Source organism: Urocampus carinirostris, chromosome 5, assembly GCF_059441175.1.
Source record: "Urocampus carinirostris isolate Australia breed hairy pipefish chromosome 5, RoL_Ucar_1.0, whole genome shotgun sequence".
NCBI classification, from domain to species: domain Eukaryota; kingdom Metazoa; phylum Chordata; class Actinopteri; order Syngnathiformes; family Syngnathidae; genus Urocampus; species Urocampus carinirostris.
Window position 1 is genome coordinate 12,120,101 of NC_142353.1, and position 18,789 is coordinate 12,138,889.

The window sequence follows — 18,789 nt, forward strand, 5'->3', positions numbered from 1 at the left end:
CTAAACACATTCACATTGCCAGAATACTTTTTGTCCAGCATTTCTTTCATGAAGTCAGACAATCTTTCTACTTTATTTAAATAACATTTATCTAGGCACTGGTGAGAATTGAACTTAGGACCTTTGGTAAACTGGATTAGTGATCTGACCACTGAACTACAAGGCCTGCTAACAATGCTACATACGGCAGTATCGGTGCTCAATATTTAAATGTCTCTGCCCTCGACCAACTTGAATCCCAACAAATGTTTTCAGGAAAAACTCCCCTTTTCTTTTAATCAGATTTCAACTTCTGAATGTCACGCGTCGAGCCGAGTGGAGCAAAACCACCCCTTGGATCTCCACTCTTTGGATTTGCTCCTGCTATTTATGATGATCTGAAAAGGGATAAGCGGGTGTAGGTATCATGGGAAACGTTGAAAGTGATGAAAAGGGCTTTACTTTTAAAGCAAGTTGAGGCTGCTTTAAAAAATGTCAGAAGAGAACGGCTGTCTGATATAATGGATGCATTCTTCTACTTACGCGTGATTGTTTTGAGAAAGCGTTGAGAAGACGCACACACAAGGCCAGAATGAGTAGTGATTAGTGAACTGACAGAGCTGTTGCTAAAGTACTGAAAAGTGAAGAAAAAGTTTATTGTAATTATTCTCGAGTGTGACAGAGAGTAGAATGAAAAAATATGGGATCGAATTCGCCCATTTCATAAAGGCAAACTAATTTGTTCCTCAGTTAAAAATTAACTGCGACAAGATTAGTATTTTTCCCCTGCCCACTGCCCGATGATTGCTGGGATGGGCTCCAGCACCCCCGCGACCCTACTGAGGATAAGCGGTGTAGCTAATGAGATGAGATGAGAAGATTAGTATTTTTCGAAGAAAATGCTGGCTAATATGTACACTACAAAGGAGGCAAAGAGATGACATCAAATTGCACTACAAAGGTTTGTAAAATGTACACAAACTTGTTCATGTTAAAGTATTATGAATATTTTAATACATGTATGTATCAATATTATACAAATCGCTATGTTTAGGACTAAATTGCTGGTTAGATACACGTTTTATTGAAAATAGTGAACTTTTTCAATGGACGAGTTTAGCATTATTTTTTGTGGGAAAGATGAATTCAGACCTTGGCAATAAAAGTTTGAAAGCTGAGACACAACCCAACAATAAAAAAAGATGTAAAATCATAAAAACACAAAGCAGTTTTAAATAGCTGATCAAGTTTAGAACCGTTATTTTCTAATCCTTGCTCTTATGTGATCGAAATCACAACAATTGTTCTCTTTTAACTATAAAACAAGTTCACATTTCCAAAACGTAAAAACACAAAAAGAGTTTGGATAACTTTGATTAAAAATCTCATCCAGTCATTGTCATGATGTATTTTTTGAAATATTATCTTTTAAATACATTATTTTGAAGTTTCTATTCCCTCCTGCTAATGTCACTCACATTAGAATGTTAAAGTCACATAACTCACATTTCTAGCGTAGTAAGGGCAGTAAATCGAGAAAAGAACCCCAAAGATGCTTCTGAATGTATCTAAAGTTGCTTTGAAAAAGAAAATGAGGAGTTAATTATTATTATTTCCAGTTTTGTCTTTCATCAAGTTTACTTTGAGTCTCGGGCGATCGTTTCTGTGGATTCATGATGTTGGTTGGTTAAATACCCCTGCATTGTGTGTTCCTCTACTGCCATATGTTGGCTAAATAGTAGATGACAGGTATACAATTTCATAATGTGCCAATTTAACACTGTTAAAGGGACAGTGTGTAATATTTAGTGCCTCTTACTTGTACAAGAAAACTTTCATCCAGTAAAACACAACACTATCGATTTGAATACCAGGCAAAAATACATGCACTATCATACCCAGGTTAACTTGGATTTGTTCTGCCGATTGATGACGTCACTTAGTTAAAAGAATACCCCTACATTGTGTGTTCCTATGCTGCTACCTGGTGGATTATACATAGACCACATTGCAATACACCAATTTAACAATGTTAAAGGTGGTGTATGTAACTTAAAAATATTCTATTTGCCGACATCATCATCTGGCTGAAATCATCTTTGCAGCTCCTTTTGTTGCACGTGCATCTATGTGAAATTCTTAGAAGCGCTCGAATAACCTCTTTCTTCCCTTTTCATCTTTTTGGGGATTTGGTTTGGCATTTGGACTGTATTTTAATCAGTTCGTTTTTAATTATCACCATTCTATACTAAGATTAAAGAAAACCATGACCACACTCGTGATATCACTCTGTTCCAACCCAACCAACTCTTCAGTTTCTTTGTTGAGCTTGGCCACTTGTAAGCCGGACCTCTTGTTGGCTCGCTGGCTTCTTTCAAACTAAAATTTAGGGACCTTGACCGTGTCGCTCCCACACGTATTTTGCTGGCCCCCTGGAGAAGAGGGGCTCCAAGGCAGCAACCTAGGGACTGGCTGTCAAGGCGACCCGAAAGTTCCTTTGTTTCGCAAATATGAGAACAAATCTCACATCCAGTTGCTACCAGATCCAATAACTGTAAATAATTGTATTAAAGCATAGTATTCACATTGTTGGCGTGGACAATCCGTGTCTTGCCAGGTGTTCAGTTTCCGGGACCAGACTGAGTTTTTGGAGGAAAAAAAAATAGAGCTGAAAAGAGCAGTTCAGTTGGAGTCTTTTTTTTCCAAAGTTACAAAATACTCCATTAAAATATGTGAATAAATTTGATGCGCATATTTAACAACTAAATGAATCATGTAATTTTTAGAGTAATGATGCTATGATTAAATATCAAAACTAATACAACTAGAAAATTCATGCAAATATGATTACATAATGTTGGCCCGGAGAGGGATGGGCACCACCAGGCTGTACTTGCTCAAGACACAACACAGGAAATGGTGCCCCTATGAACCCTAGTGGTTAAGGGAAGCATTCAGAGATGCAGTTTAATAATCTAATGTCTAATGTTTGGCATTGTATCATCATTTTCTGACATTGCAAAGAAGTACGTTTGTATGAGAAATTCTCCTTGTGCATGAAATCAGATGAAGTTTAAAATGGTGGAGTCCAGCTGGTGGAGGAGGGGGGAGCAAATCAGAAAGCTGACCCAGTGTTGAATATCCTCCAACAAAATAGAATTTAATTTAGCGGCTTTTATTATTATTATAAAGTGGGTGTGGCTTAAATATAGGTGAGGTTTATAGTCCGGGAAATATGTTGCTTTAAGGATGTGTATATAAGTGCATGTGCCTCGATGTGGGGGCCCCCAAAATTCCGCTTGAGGACATTTTGAGTGGTCTAAAAATGATAGTTATATTAAAAATGATATTGCAGATAAAGCGTGCAAACTGTGCGAATGTTCTGGTGAGAAGCTGGCTTTGTAAAATATTCCTTGTGTTGATGTTTACTTGCTGCTGTTGTCTTCTTTATTTTGAAGTGGCATCCCCCCAATAAAGAAATATTATAGTTAATAAAGTTGCTGCATATAGTTGTAGTTAAAAATCTGCCTTCTGTCTTTCTTTTCTATTTTTCTTCTTTGTTTGTTTCGCACTTTTTACTGCTCATTCTCTTTTCTTCAACTCCTTTACGTTCTGCCAGCTTGCCGTCTACTGTCAGACTGTTGAGAAGCAAATACGTGACTTCAGGAGGTCACCAGTCTCTAAAATATGTCCTGCCACGTATCATTAGAAAGCTTAAACTCTTGGGATTCACAATGTACTCATAACAGAAACACCAAAATCAGCCTGGAACTAGATACCCAAAAACATGAACCCGGAATAGCTCACGAATAAAGTGCTCTGACGATTCTTCGCATACATGGTCTTGTTACATTCAAAACCCGTCAGTGAATTCAACCGTGTTACTCCGAACCACACGATAGTGTAGAAAAAAAAAATAGAAATAAAATCCGCCTAAAAGCATTCCTGCATTGTTTGACTTTCATTGTTGTAGTCCATCTATTTCGCCCCATAATTCCCTTTTAAAAGTAAACAGACTTATCAGATGATTTCCAAATGGCCGTTAGCCTCTGACATTTAGATGGACACCACACTCGACCAATTGCAAGCTTTTTTTTCACAGTCGTTAGCCTACAAAAGCCTATGCATGTATTTAAAAACAATACAAAAAAAGACATGCATCAGGCATATCATGACACAGTAGTGAGTGAATCAAAGATGATTGACACATTGATTTGCCAATGAAATTCCCAACATAAACGTATCTATATTTATGGATCGTACTCAAATCAGAACTGAAAGCTTTTTCAGTGTCTTAAAATTGACCATAGTAAAATACACGATTGCAGAGCTGTAAACTGGTTGACTCCAAATGGCCACTTTTGGAAATGCTTAGACATACTTTTAGAAAAATGAGTAAATTACAATATTTGGTTTTTCAGATTGTGATCAAATTTGAACTGCGATCAGGAAAGGCTTCATGCTATTCTTCCAGCTGTTTTTCGGCTGAGATGCCCCTGTTACACTCTTCTGCAGGCATGTGAATTCTGTGTGTTCAAACTTAAATGAATCAATGTAAGTAGCACTTGCATTGACTATTTCAGTTGGGGGCAGAAATTCAGAGTATTACCTTCCAAAAGAGACCAAAAGCTTCTATATTGTCCAAACGGTTCAAGAACAGCATTCAATTTACTTTGAGTATGTCTTGGATTGGGATTTTACGGGAATTTTACAGGTTTGGAAATGTATGATTTATAGCATATTTATGATATTTGCATTGTATATGAGTTTGTGTTTTATTTATCCTATATTAAAAATGTTTAAATGTATCACAATCTCAAAAGGTAAATTCAGATAGAGGATACTGTCAGACTTCTTGTTACATTAACATATTTTTTACTCCATTGGTAGATGAAAAGTTGATGTTTTAAGTTTACACAAGAAAAAATTGAAACAAAATGTTCTACATGATAGATAGACAGATAAATAGATAGATAGATAGATAGATAGATTGCCTTATTATCATTTTTGTAATGTTTAAAACTCATTTATCTCGTAATACGGTAATATAAGAAAAATAATCCTTTAAACGAGCAAGGATTTTTCTTTTTTTTTCCCCTTTCACTGATGTAAAAAAACACTTCTACTGATCCTAAATATTTTACTAGTGAAATACAAAATGCAAAAAAATTAATTGAGTATTTTCTGTAAACTATTTAGTTTTACAAATATGGAATGAATTTTTTTTTTGTTAAATTGTTTAAAATTTACATCAAATTTATTATTGTCTCATTTTTTATTTATAAAAGTAACTATTTTGTTTTTTTAATTTAGATTTATTTTTTGTTATATTTCAAACTTATTTTATTTTTTTGTTTATGTTATTCGAGTATTTTGATAGAAAAAAAAATCCAAAACCTCATAAAATAACACACAACCCTAGTGAGGATAACAGGTGCAGAAAATAGATGGAAATAATGAAATAAAGTGTGTACTTTCTTTCAATCGGGTGATATTTCTATTTTTGGGTTATAAAAATGTAACATGATTTTTTTTCTGCGTCAAATTGTTAAAAATGTATACTCAATTTGTTATCTTATTATTTGTAGACTGATCTTTATTTATTTTCAATTATTTATTGTTGACGATTAAAGTGATCAAAATAATTCTTAAAGCATTTTTTTCAATTTTTTGGAAAAAACTTTAAAACATAATGAAAGAACCCGTGATCCTAGTGAGGATAAGCACAGCAGAAATGGATGGACATAATAAAAAATAAATTGAGCACTTTTAGTCAATGGGGTGATATTTTTATTGCGTTAAAAATGATAGAATGTAACATGATTTTTTGGGGGGTGTTTAAATGATATAAAAATGATATTTGATTTATTATTTTAGTATTTATTTTATTTATAGAATTATCTTATTTTTATTTACTTTGTTTTTACTATATTTACAATGTATTTCTCTATTAAAATGAAAAAAAAAAATCCTTAAACTGAGCAACATTTCTTAAAAAAATTCATTTTTAATTTTTATTAGAAAAAAGTATACAATTTTGCAAAATTTTAGTCAACCATTACAAGGCTTTTTTTTCTTTTTTTAAATCTAATTGTACAGGTTAATTATATTCAAAACATAATGAAACTGAAAATATATACTTACAATATACATTTCGGTAAATGAGGGGGATATTTGTATCGGTATAAAACATTTCTAAAAACAATCTTCCATAGTAGATACACTTTTTAATTTTAAGGATTATTTTTCCATTATGTTATGAGAGAAATAACAAATTTACCTCCCCAAGAGGTTAGAATGTTTATTATTATTATTATGATGAATGTTTTGTTTTGCAAAACAGGCAATCAGTCCTATTACTATTAAAATAAATGTCAACTTTGATGTCAATGAATGACTTTGCTTTAAACAGCGAAGAACACGAGCCGAGCCGCCACGAGTCTGCTACCGCCAAGACTATGATCAAATCACCTGCAGCAAATCAAGGTAAATAATAATAATAATAATAATAATAATTTCCTTGTATTGTCATTCTGTGTAACAATGTACACAGAACGAAATGTCGATTGCACCTGACCCGTTGTAGCGAGCCGATGCAGCCGCAGCCAACAGAGGGCGCCGCCGACCACTTTTTAAGTCTTAGGAATGACTCGGCCGGGGCGCGAACCACCGACCTCCCAGTCTCAAAGCGGGCGCCTTACCATCTAGGCTACTGAGCTGGTAAAGACATGAGTGCGAGAGAATGTCCCTTTTTTAAGTGACAGTGTGTAATAATTCCATGATCTGCAACCTTACCGTGGTGGAGGAGTTTGTGTGTCCCAATGATTCTAAGAGCTATGTTGCCTGGGGCTTTAAGCCCCTTGTAGGGTCACCCATGACAAACAGGTTCTAGGTGAGGGGCTAGACAAAGCGCAGATCAAAAACCCCTTACGACAACAATATACGATTTCTCTCTCCTGGACGCGGGTTACCGGGGCCCCTCTCTGGAGCCAGGCCTGGATGTGGGGACCGCTGGCGAGCGCTGGGTGGATGGGCCTTCGCCCACGTGGCCCTGGGCACAGCCTGAATAGACGATGCGGGTCCCTCTTCCCATGGGCTCACAACCTGTAAGAGGGGCCAAAGGGGTCGGGTACGTAGAAAGCTGGGTGGTGGCCAATGGTGGGTCCTTGGCGTGCCAATCCTCGGCTACAGAAACTGGCTTTTGGGACATGCAATGTTACATCTCAGGCAGGAAAGGAGCCCGAGTTAGTGTGTGATGTTGAGAAGTTCTGACTACTTGTAGATATACAGGGAGTGCAGAATTATTAGGCAAGTTGTATTTTTGAGGATTAATTTTATTATTGAACAAAAACCATGTTCTTAATGAACCCAAAAGTCTCATTAATATCAAAGCTGAATATTTTGGAAGTTGGAGTGGGGCTTTTTTAGTTTTAGCTATTTTAGGAGGATATCTGTGTGTGCAGGTGACTATTACTGTGCATAATTATTAGGCAACTTAACAAAAAACAAATGTATACCCATTTCAATTATTTATTTTCATCAGGGAAACCAATATAACAGCTCAACATTCACAAATATACATTTCTGACATTCAAAAACAAAACAAAAACAAATCAGTGACCAATATAGCCACCTTTCTTTGCAAGGACACTCAAAAGCCTGCCATCCATGGATTCTGTCAGTGCTTTGATCTGTTCACGATCAACATTGCGTGCAGCAGCAACCACAGCCTCCCAGACACTGTTCAGAGAGGTGTACTGTTTTCCCTCCTTGTAAATTTCACATTTGATGAGGGACCACAGGTTCTCTATGGGGTTCAGATCAGGTGAACAAGGAGGCCATGTCATTAGTTTTTCTTCTTTTAGACCCTTTCTTGCCAGCCACGCTGTGGAGTACTTGGATGCGTGTGATGGAGCGTTGTCCTTCTTCCTGTACCACTGCTTGAAGAAGGTGTCTTCCAGAAACTGGCAGTAGGACTGGGAGTTGAGCTTGAGTCCATCCTCAACCCGAAAAGGCCCCACAAGCTCATCTTTGATGATACCAGCCCATACCAGTACCCCACCTCCACCTTGCTGGCGTCTGAGGCGGACTGGAGCTCTCTGCCCTTTACCGATCCAGCCACGGGCCCATCCATCTGGCCCATCAAGACTCACTCTCATTTCATCAGTCCATAAAACCTTAGAAAAGTCCGTCTTGAGATTTTTCTTGGCCCAGTCTTGACGTTTCAGCTTGTGTGTCTTGTTCAGTGGTGGTCGTTTTTCAGCCTTTCTTACCTTGGCCATGTCTATGAGTATTGCACACCTTGTGCTTTTGGGCACTCCAGTGATTGCAGCTCTGAAATATGGCAAAACTGGTGGCAAGTGGCATCTTGGCAGCTGTACGCTTGACTTTTCTCAGTTCACGGGCAGTTATTTTGCGCCTTGGTTTTTCTACACGCTTCTTGCGACCCTGTTGACTATTTTGAATGTAACGCTTGATTGTTCGATGATCACGCTTCAGAAGCTTGGCAATTTTAAGAGTGCTGCATCCCTCTGCAAGATATCTCACTATTTTTGACTTTTCAGAGCCTGTCAAGTCCCTCTTCTGACCCATTTTGCCAAAGGAAAGGAAGTTGCCTAATAATTATGCACACCTGATATAGGGTGTTGATGTCATTAGACCACACCCCTTCTCATTACAGAGATGCACATCACCTGATATGCTTAATTGGTAGTTGGCTTTTGAGCCTATACAGCTTGGAGTAAGACAACATGCATAAAGAGGATGATGTGGTCAAAATACTCATTTGCCTAATAATTCTGCACTCCCTGTAGTCAGACTTACCTCCACACACAGCTTGGGCTCTTATACCAGTCATCTCGAGAAGGGTTGGACTCTCCCCCACTCTGGAGTTGCCCGTGGGGACAGGCGCATAGCTGGTGTGGGCATATCAGTTGTGACATGGCTCAACGCCTGTACGTTGGGGCTGACCCTGGTAGACGAGAGGGTAGCCTTCCTCCGCCTTCGGGTGGGGTGACTGGTCCTGACTGTTGTTGGTGCTTATGCACCAAATAGTGCCCGTCATGGCTTGTCCATAACAAACACCATGTTTAAACATAAGTGTGTCCATATGTGCACTTGGTAACAGGACACCCTTGGACACCCGCAGTTAGATAATCTTGCAGTCGTTTCATTGGACCTGCGGCCGCATTTTTTGGACACTCGGGTAAAGAGAGGGACATAGCTGTCAACTGATCACCACCTGGTTGTGAAAAGGATCTGATGGTGGGGGAAGATGCCGGTCTGACCCGGCAGACACAAGCTTGTTTTGAAGGTATGTTAAGAACAGATAGCTGAATCCCCCTCTCGGAAAGAGTTTCATTACAGAACTTTTCCCATGTATCCAGGGAGGCGGGGGGCATTAATTCAGAGTGGACCATGGGGTACTTCACACAATCTAGGCTGTGCGGTTCCTGTATGCCCGGTGCCAGAGTTTGGTCTGCATTGTCGGCAGTAAGTTGGATCTCTTTCTGGTGGGAGTTGGACTCCGCCAGGGCTGCCCTTTGTCATTGATTCTGTTCATAACTTTTATGGACACATTTTTTCCAGCCATAGCCTTGGTGGGGAAGGGGTCCAGATTGCAGGCCTTAGCATCGCATCTCTGCATTTTGCAGATTATGTGGTGCTGTTGGCTTCCTCAGGCCGTGATCCTCAGCTCTCACTGGAGCGATTCACAGCCAAGTGTGAAGCGGCCGGGATGAAGATCAGCACCTCCATTCCGAGACCATGGTACTCAGTCGGAAAAGGGTGGCATGATCCTTCCGGGTTGCGGATGAGATCCTGCCACAAGTGGAGGAGTTCTGTTCATGAGTAAGGGTAGGATGGAACGGGAGATTGACCGACGGATCGGTGCAGAGTCTGCAGTAATCCGGATCCTGTACCGGAACGTCATGGTGAAGAGGAAGCTGAGCTGAAGGGCAAAACTCTCGATTTACCTGCCGATCCACATTCCTACCCTCACCTATGGACATGAACTAAGGGTCATGACTGAAAGAACATGATCCCGGATATAGGTGGTTGAAACGAGCCTTCTCCGCAGGGTTGCTTGGCTCTCCCTTAGAGATAAGGTGAGAAGCTCAGTCATCCGCTGCTACTTCGCATTGAGAGGAACCAGTTGAGGTCGCTTTCTTTTGGGACGTAATTTCAATTTTGTCCACTAGGTAGTAGCAGACAATAACAGGATCTCTTTTTATGTAACACAGATGTGAGTCGACAGTTGATCACACCGTCATTTGGCGTCAGGTCCAATGGCCCCGCCCACACACCGGGATGTCCCACCCCTGCCCGACCTGTTCCGAAGCCCCACCCTAAAGACATGGACTCCCTGGTGCAAATGGCGGAGCACTACCCTGCCGGTACTCGAACCCCCATGTGCGCCCACTGTCAGAAAGTCATCAGGTAACGATTGATCGCAACTCTGGATGTATTTTAAATATTTTTTGGGCTAAATCTAGTATGGTCCGTTTTAGATATGATCTAGTCCCAAAAATAGACGGTGACATCGTGGTCCAAATTTGTGACCTAAAAAGTCTTTTTTCAACTTTACCTATCAACCAAATGGAGACAGAACCATGGTGTCCTTTCGATGTCTTTTTGACGTCTTTTCAACCGGTTTTTGCCGCCAACTTTCATTTATCAACCAAATAAAGACAGAAACTTGGCATCTTTCCGTTGTCTTTTTTTTCTTTTTTATTAACGTCTTTTCAACCAGTTTTTGCCAAGTGAAAACACAATTTCAGACATCTATTTTGGACTGAATCGTCCTTCGAAGTCTTGAAAAAGACTTGTTTTCATTTTCTTTTTCAAAACATATTTTGGACTAAACCTCAGCATTTTTTTGATATCCTTGACTGTTTTTCCAACATTTTTTCAACCAATTGAAAAATACATTTAACTTTCCCTTAGAGACAACTGAAATTTCATACGCATCATTTCTAAGTCTTTCTGATCCCTTTTCAGCCAGTTTTGTCTGGTGGGAACCCAATTTTAGATTTATTTTTGGTGACTAAATTATGTAAATCATCATTTTTTTTTAACTTTTCAACATAAATGAGACATTTTTCTTAAAGGAACCAAGGTCTCCTTTTTTTCCTTTCATATTTTTCCCCGATTTTAAGTCAGTATGTGACCAAGCCCCCCAATTCCAACCCCTAATGCCGAGTGCCAAGTAGGGAGGATGGGTACCAATGTTGTAGTCTTAGGTATGACTGAGGCTTGAACCTCTGACCTCCCAGAGCTGGTTGATTCCGAGGTATCCTTTTGATGTCTTTAACAGGTTTTTGCACCTGTGGGAGCCAAATTTTAGACATTTATTTTATGGACTAAATCATGTCCTTCAAAGTCTTAAATTCCTCTTTTCAACTTTTACTGAAATATGTCTATTAGACTCAACCACAGCGTCCTTTTGAAAAAAATTTCAACCAGTTTTTGACAGTTGGTAATCCAATTTTAGCCGTTTATTATTAGTCATTTCTTTTTAAAATGATTAAAAAAAAATTCTTTCACTTAGTGATGTATTTAAGACTGAACCTTGGTGTCTTTTTAACGTATTTTCAATGTATTTTCAAACAGTTTTTGCCAGGTAAGAACCCAATTTTATACATCTATTTCTAAACTCAGTACTGTCCTTTGAAGCCTTTCCATCTTTTCAAAATCTTTTTGATGTCTATTCGACTTCTCTTCAACGTCTTTTCAAAGTCTTTAGTATGTCTTTTGAACCATTTTTTTCAAGTGCAAACCCATTTTTACTCCTTTACTTATGGACTAAATCATTTTTTTTCATTGTCATGAAATATATATTTATTCAACTTTTTCTTACAGTTGTCTTTCAGACTGAACCTTTTGATACATTTTCAAAATATTTGTGACATCTTCGCTACCATTTTTTTTTGCCAAGTGGGAACACATTTTTCTATACTTTTTGAAAGAATCAATATATCGCAAGATATATAAATATAAAAGATATACAGTATGTATAAAAAGAAACAAATAAATAATAAATACATACATAAACAAATAAAATTGCATTATTATTACGTATTAGTATTACAACTAAGGCCAATTTTTCCAAGCACTATGATATAATTTTTTTTCCCATTTATCCTGATAGCCTTTTAACCTTTACTTTTCAAAGTCTCTACATTACATGTTTTACTCTAGAGTGCCATGTCTAATCCTGTTGCACACTATGTTTCACTACGTTGATATCAATGACAATAAGGTCAATTGCAATTGTTAAAAAAAGAAAAGTCTATTTTTGGACTAAATCCTGTCCTTCAACCTCTTTGATGATTTCAATTTTAACTTTTCAATCAAAATTGTCATTTGGATGGAAGCTAGCTTCCGTATGTTTTCAAGCAGTCGTTGTCGGGCGAGGATAGATTCAGTGTTATTTGTGTCCTGACAGCTGACAGCGTTGTGTTTTTTTGTCCACGTTTTTGTTTCAGAGGCCCGTTTTTGGTGGCCATGGGAAAATCGTGGCACAAAGAAGAATTCAACTGCGTCCACTGCATGACTTCCCTGGCCGACATGGGCTTCGTAGAGGAGCGAGGCCACGTTTACTGCGAGCATTGCTATGAGGAGTTTTTAGCACCCACGTGTGGCCGATGCCAGGCTAAGATACTGGGGGTGAGTCGGAAAGAAAGATGTCAACTCGTGCCCCCCTGTTTTGGCCTTTTAAGTTTTCTTTTTTTTCTTTTAAGTCTTTAAAGGTTTAATGTGTCACTTCACGTGTTCCGATCCTCCCGAGGGCCCCCAAATCCCCCTGCAAACCCTCCATTTCTCACACATCTTCAAGCGGCTTACGTCGTCTTATTAAGCTGTTTTCTCGCCTCTTGCCCTCTAAAATTGCCCCCTAAATTCCCCCCCTCTAAATTTGAGCATTTCCAAGGAATCTCTGTCTCGATGTTGTTCTCACACTCGAGGGTGGGGAACGTCTATTCTTAGCCGAGTCATGAGCTCCTGCGAGAAAGGCATGATATTGAATATTTTTTCAATACCTAGTTTTATTCTTCCCGGCGAGAAAAAAAAGGAAAACGTAATTGGGAACAAAACTGTAATAATCAATATGAAAAGAAGCAGAAAGAAAACAGTTATAATTGTACCTGCCGTATTTCTCTCAATACATCAATTACACTATAACACAATGCATTAAAAGCAAAAACATCCATCCATCCATCCATCCATTATCTGCACCGCTTATCCTCAGTAGGGTCGCGGGGGTGCTGGAGCCCATCCCAGCTATCTCCTCACAGCCAGGGCAGGGACACCCTGAACTGGTTGCCAGCCAGTCGCAGGGCACACAAGGACAGACAATTCGCTCGCTCATTCACACCTAGGGACAATTTTGACCGGCCAATTAACCTGACATGCATGTTTTTGGAATGTGGGAGAACATGCAAACTCCACACAGGAGGTTCGATCTCATGACCTCAGAACTGTGTCGCACACGCGCTAACCACTGCGCCGCCGTGCTGCCCAAAAGGAAAGACATTTGTTACAAAAAACAAAATAATTTATATCTCAACAGTTTGTACACTAAAAAATATAGTCACGTAAAGTAAAATAAACTAAGTAATGCTTATCCATTGTAAGTAATCATAAGCAAAGTAACACATGGTGACATGGCATAGAGTAACATAATATAAGAGAACAAAAAGTCACATAAAGTAACATAAGGTAACCTAACGTAGTAAGTAATGCAAAGAATCATAAGCAAACTAATGTAAACAAATTTGGTGTAAAGTAACATAGTTATATAGGAATATAGTAATATAGTAATATAGTAATATAGTTAAACCCTCAAAGTCGTTTTTAGCTAACCAAGGTGGCATGTGTGTGTCCAGGAAGTGATTAGTGCCCTTAAGCAAACGTGGCACAACCACTGCTTTTTGTGCGCCTCCTGCCAGCAGCCCATCGGGAATCGAACCTTCCACCTGGAGGATGGCGAACCTTACTGTGAGCAAGGTGAGGCCAGATTGCTTAGGCTATATTGAAACTTGGATTATAAAGCAATGTATCATTTTGAAATATTTTTAGTGTAGCACCATTTTAACAAGCATGTAAAATTTTAGCAAGCGCATAACTTAAAAATGACTTGAGCTAACTTTGTTACTTGGCTAACTGTTTTGAAAGGCACATCATTTACAACAAACTTGAATTAGCTATGTTAGCAGGCTGTCTGTCATGATTTACGCTGGACATAAATGCCGGCAAGCAGAAACCAAGGCAAGGTTCTCAAAAATCACAAAATCACAAAAACCTCAATGTAAGAAACAAGTAGTCAAAAAAAACCCCAATATAACGGAACCATAACCAGAGAAAAAAAACAAACCTCAGAAACAAGGATGATACTGAAAAAGGTGATGGTGGTATGGATGGTAAAAAGTTGATGGGGACTGATGGTAATGACCCAACAACGTGCTCTGTCCAAAATGTCCTTATGAAGGCTTGGGGATTTCAGGGACAGATGTGTGATGATTGGACACACCAGTCCCAGTTCAGAACCCTCTGGTGGAAGAGGGCACACCAGGCACTAAGATAGACTCCACCTCAAGCGCTGGATACCAGATGGCCCAGACCAGGAAAAAAATAATTTACGGAGGCTGAAGATCCCTGCTGGCACAGGGAGCCAAAGCGGCCAGGGGCTCTCCTCGCAGCCGAGGCAGGGAGCCGAAGCGTCCGGGTTTCTCCTTGCAGTCGGTGGAGGAGGCCAAAGCGGTTAGGAATTATCTTCCCAGCTAGGGCAGGAAGCAGAAGCGGCGGGAATTCTCCTCGCAGCTGGGGACTCTCCTTGCTGTCGGGACACTGAGCTGAAGCGACAAGGGAATCTCTTCGCAGCTGGGGCAGTGACCCGTTGGGGCCGGGACAGTCTTTGCAGCCGGGGCAGGAAGCCGAAGTGGACGGGGACTCTCCCCGTAGCTAGGGCAGGAAGCCGGAGTGACCGGAGACTCACCTCACAGCCAGGGCAGGGAGCCGAAGTGGTAGAGGAATCTCATCGCAACCAGGTCAGGGGATGGTAAATGGTAACGGTTTGCATTTCTATAGCGCTTTTCAAGTCAATGAAGACCTCCCAAAGCCCTTTACAATGTGCTTCTTGCTTACCCATTCACACACACACTCACACACCAATACCAATGCAGCCATGCAAGGTGTCTACCTGCTTATTGGGGGCATTAGGGATTCAGTGTCTTGCCCAAGGACACTTCGACATATAACACGGAGGATCCGGAAATCGAACCTGCAATCTCTTGATCCCAGCGCTCTATCTCCCTTTTGAAGGCTTGGGGTAATCAGAAGCAGGTTTGTGGTAAATGAACACACCTGTTCCAATTCCAAACCCCAACTGTTTTACAAGGCACATAGCTTCCAAAGAACTTGGGCTGATTGTGTTAGCAGGCTAGCTGTTTTATAAGGCTTGTAACTTTCAAATGACTTGAGATAACTATGTCAGCAATCTAAATGTTTTAGAAGGCGCATAACTTACTAAGAACCTGAGCCAACTATGCTAACAGTTTTAGAAGACGCATAACTTACAAATAATACAAGCTAACTATGGTAGCATGCTAACCTCTACATGATTTACACATCACCTACCACAGACTTCTACAGTTTGTTCGGCACGAGCTGTCACGGGTGCGAGTTCCCCATCGAGGCCGGCGACAAGTTCAGATTCAGATTCAGATTCAGATCTACTTTATTGTCATTCTAGTACACGTGTATACAGAACGAAATGTCGATGGATCTGACTCCCACAGTTTCCCTCAGTGTCCTTCAGTGTACAGATATAAATAAAGCTGTATTGTGTTATTTACCATAGTGCCGATAGTGCAAGAAGAGACGCTAACCAGATGTGCAAGATGGGCAGTCAGGTTAACAAGTCAGGTACACAGTACCATTATATTGTAAACAATAACACTGTAAGTAATAACACTGTAAGTAACAATAGTGCAGAGATCAAATGTGCAAGGAGTGGCAAGCTATAAAAAAACTGCCACTAGTGCAAAAGTCAAATTAGCAGCCGTTTAGATTTTAGTTAACTATATGTTAGATTGACCATTTAACAGTCTAATGGCCAGGGGGACTAGACTATTGCGGAGCCTGGTGGTCCTGCACCGCACACTGCAGTACCTCTTCCCAGAGGCTAGCAGAGTGAATAGTCCATGATGGGGGTGAGAGGGGTCCCCGGTAATGTTCTTAGCATGGGATAAGCAGCGCTTCTGGCCAATGTCCTGAATGGAGGGAAGTGTAGTCCCGATTATTTTCTCCGCTGTCCTCGTTACCCTCCTCACACTACCCCAGTCGGTAGCGCTGCAGCCTCCACACCACACAGAGATACAGCTGGTGGTGGGGGCAGGTGGGCTCTCCTCATCCTCCGCAGGAAGTACAGGCGCTGCTGTGCCCTCTTAACCAGAGATGCAGTGTTCAAGTTCCTGGAAGCGCTAGGTTTCAAGTGGCATGATAACTGCTTTGTGTGCGCCGTAAGTGCCGATTCGGGTTTCACCATCCTGACTTCTAAATTTTCTCACAAATTTTTCTTTCCACAGGTTTGCTCCAACACTCTTGAGGGCCAGACCTTTTTCTCCAAGAAGGACAAGCCTCTTTGCAAAAAACACGCTCATGCAGTCAAAATATAACTTTTGTTTATTTTGACTAATATTCTTAGACTAATATTTCGAAGACAGTAAACCCCCGGTATACGGCATGCTTCCAATCTGAGGTGGGGGGTGGTAGAGTGAAATAGCCATATGCGGGGCTACCCCAGATAAAAAAAACATTGAAATAACAACTTTGTATATAGTAAGTCCGACCTATGTATAATATACATGTATATGATTAAATAACAATAAATAATGATGATTGAATAAATGTAATAAAAAAAAAATAAAACTTTTGGTGTGACCTGGCTTAAAGTAGCAGTTGTTTGCAGAGGGTTTAGATTCTGATAGCTTTTTAGCTATCCACTTGGCAATTTATTTAGCTAGCTAGTGAGCGAGCAAGTGATCAGGCTAGCTATGATGTTATCTGGCTAGCTATTATTTCCATCCATTTTCTGCGCCACTTATCCTCAGTCGGGTCGCGAGGGTGATGGAGCCTGTCCCAGCCATCTTTGGGCAGTGGGCAGGGGACTCCCTGAACTGGTTGCCAGCCAGTCGCAGGGCACACATAGACAGACAACTCACTTGCTCATTTGTACCTTGGGACAATTCAGACCGGCCAATTAACCTGCATGTTTTTGGAATATTGGAGGAAACCGGAGTGCCCGGAGGAAACCCACACAAGCACAGGGGGAACATGCAAACTCCGCACAGGAATGCTGGTAGCTTGATTTGATCACATGACCGTAGAACTGTGCCGCGGACGCCCTAACAACTCGGCCGCCGTGCCACCCAGCTACTATTTCTTTTTATAATTATTTGTTCAGCTAGCATTATAGCTAACTATCTAGCGTGCTATCTGGCTGAATAGTGAGCTAGTTACCTAGCTAGCTTTGTAGCTAGCTACCTGGCAAGTTATCTGGGAAGCTATATAATTCTGGTTTTTGAACTTGTGATGTAAAAAAAAAATGAATATGAGTACTTAGCTAGCAAGCATAATAACTATCCAGAAGACTAGCTAGACCGTTTGCTACCTAGCCCGGATAGCTATCTAGATAACTACCTGGCAGGTTATTTTCCTATCTAGCGAGCTAGCCAGCCAACAGGCTAAAGTAAAAATTTAATTTGTTTTACCTTTGGTGTGGCATGACTTGAGCTGGTACAGCAGAGAAACAAATGGACAGAGAGGTGGAGTAGATTCCAAATCAAACTGATTTAAACAATCAATAGTGTGAGGATTGTTATATCTGTAGAAGACACACTTTCTTTCGTTGACTGCTTATTTTTAATGATTGTCCCTATCGTGGATTGGTTACAGGGATGTATCTTAGTGATTGATTCGTGTGCCTTCTTTACAGTTGTACCTCATCCCAAGCTTAGTTTCCATTATTAGCTACTTGCTTTTAGCATAACGGAAAACCCATGGCAAATAGAAAGGTACAATACTTAAAAGTCTTTACGAAATACACAATATCCTACAAGTTAATGAAGGAAAGGCATTGTGAGATGTTGTTCAACCATTATGTCAGCATTTAAAGGATTACGTGACGGAAACCAATAACAAACAAGATTTTTATATGACGTCGGCCAATCGCAAACAAGCATCTTAGAGATGTAACTTGTCATATGCACGAACTCCAAAAAGTTCAAATTTTACTTATTGACGTTGTATAGTGGGGAAAATATCTAAAAAGGGCAGCTAATTATTCCCAATTGTAACATAAAATCATTGTAAGGTGGGATCGCCGTATCTGGGGGTCTACTGTAGCTGTTGTTGAACTTAAATATTCTATTTTCTCGCTTTCTGTCACAATTATTATTATTTTTTTTCAATTGAAATTATTGTTCTTTTGTAGAAATTTTGCAAAACGTATGGATATTCAACAGTATTTTTTTTTTAACAACATTAACATATAAACCCTTTAGTTATTTGACCATATTATTTATTTTGTTCTATAACATTATGCATATTTGTTTGAATTAATTCCTGGGTTAGTTAACCACTAACGTGCATTTTATTAAATTGATTCTAACACAAACTTGTGAAATGGTCATGTTTATTTAGTATGATTATGTTCTATTTAATTGCGGGGAGTGTATTTAAGACAATTAAAGCACCCATATGTTGATGCAATGGGTGAAAAAAAATTTGCTTTTTGTAAAAAAACAAAAATAA

At 39.8% G+C, this 18,789-nt stretch overlaps 1 protein-coding gene across 4 annotated transcripts in view; it reads left to right on the forward strand.

Moving 5' to 3' along the window:
* LOC148365445 (PDZ and LIM domain protein 5-like) overlaps nt 1-18,561 on the forward strand; it is a 69,187-nt gene extending 50,626 nt beyond the window's left edge. For all 4 annotated transcript variants that reach the window (XM_088335762.1, XM_088335763.1, XM_088335764.1 and 1 more), the window contains 7 exons: nt 6,392-6,465; nt 10,221-10,416; nt 12,465-12,645; nt 13,863-13,983; nt 15,618-15,678; nt 16,442-16,496; nt 16,563-18,561. In XM_088335762.1, coding sequence (XP_088191888.1) covers nt 6,392-6,465; nt 10,221-10,416; nt 12,465-12,645; nt 13,863-13,983; nt 15,618-15,678; nt 16,442-16,496; nt 16,563-16,652 — 778 coding nt within the window. In that variant the 3' untranslated portion in view covers nt 16,653-18,561. The remainder of the gene's footprint in view (nt 1-6,391; nt 6,466-10,220; nt 10,417-12,464; nt 12,646-13,862; nt 13,984-15,617; nt 15,679-16,441; nt 16,497-16,562) is intronic.
* Nucleotides 18,562-18,789: the final 228 nt, after the last annotated feature.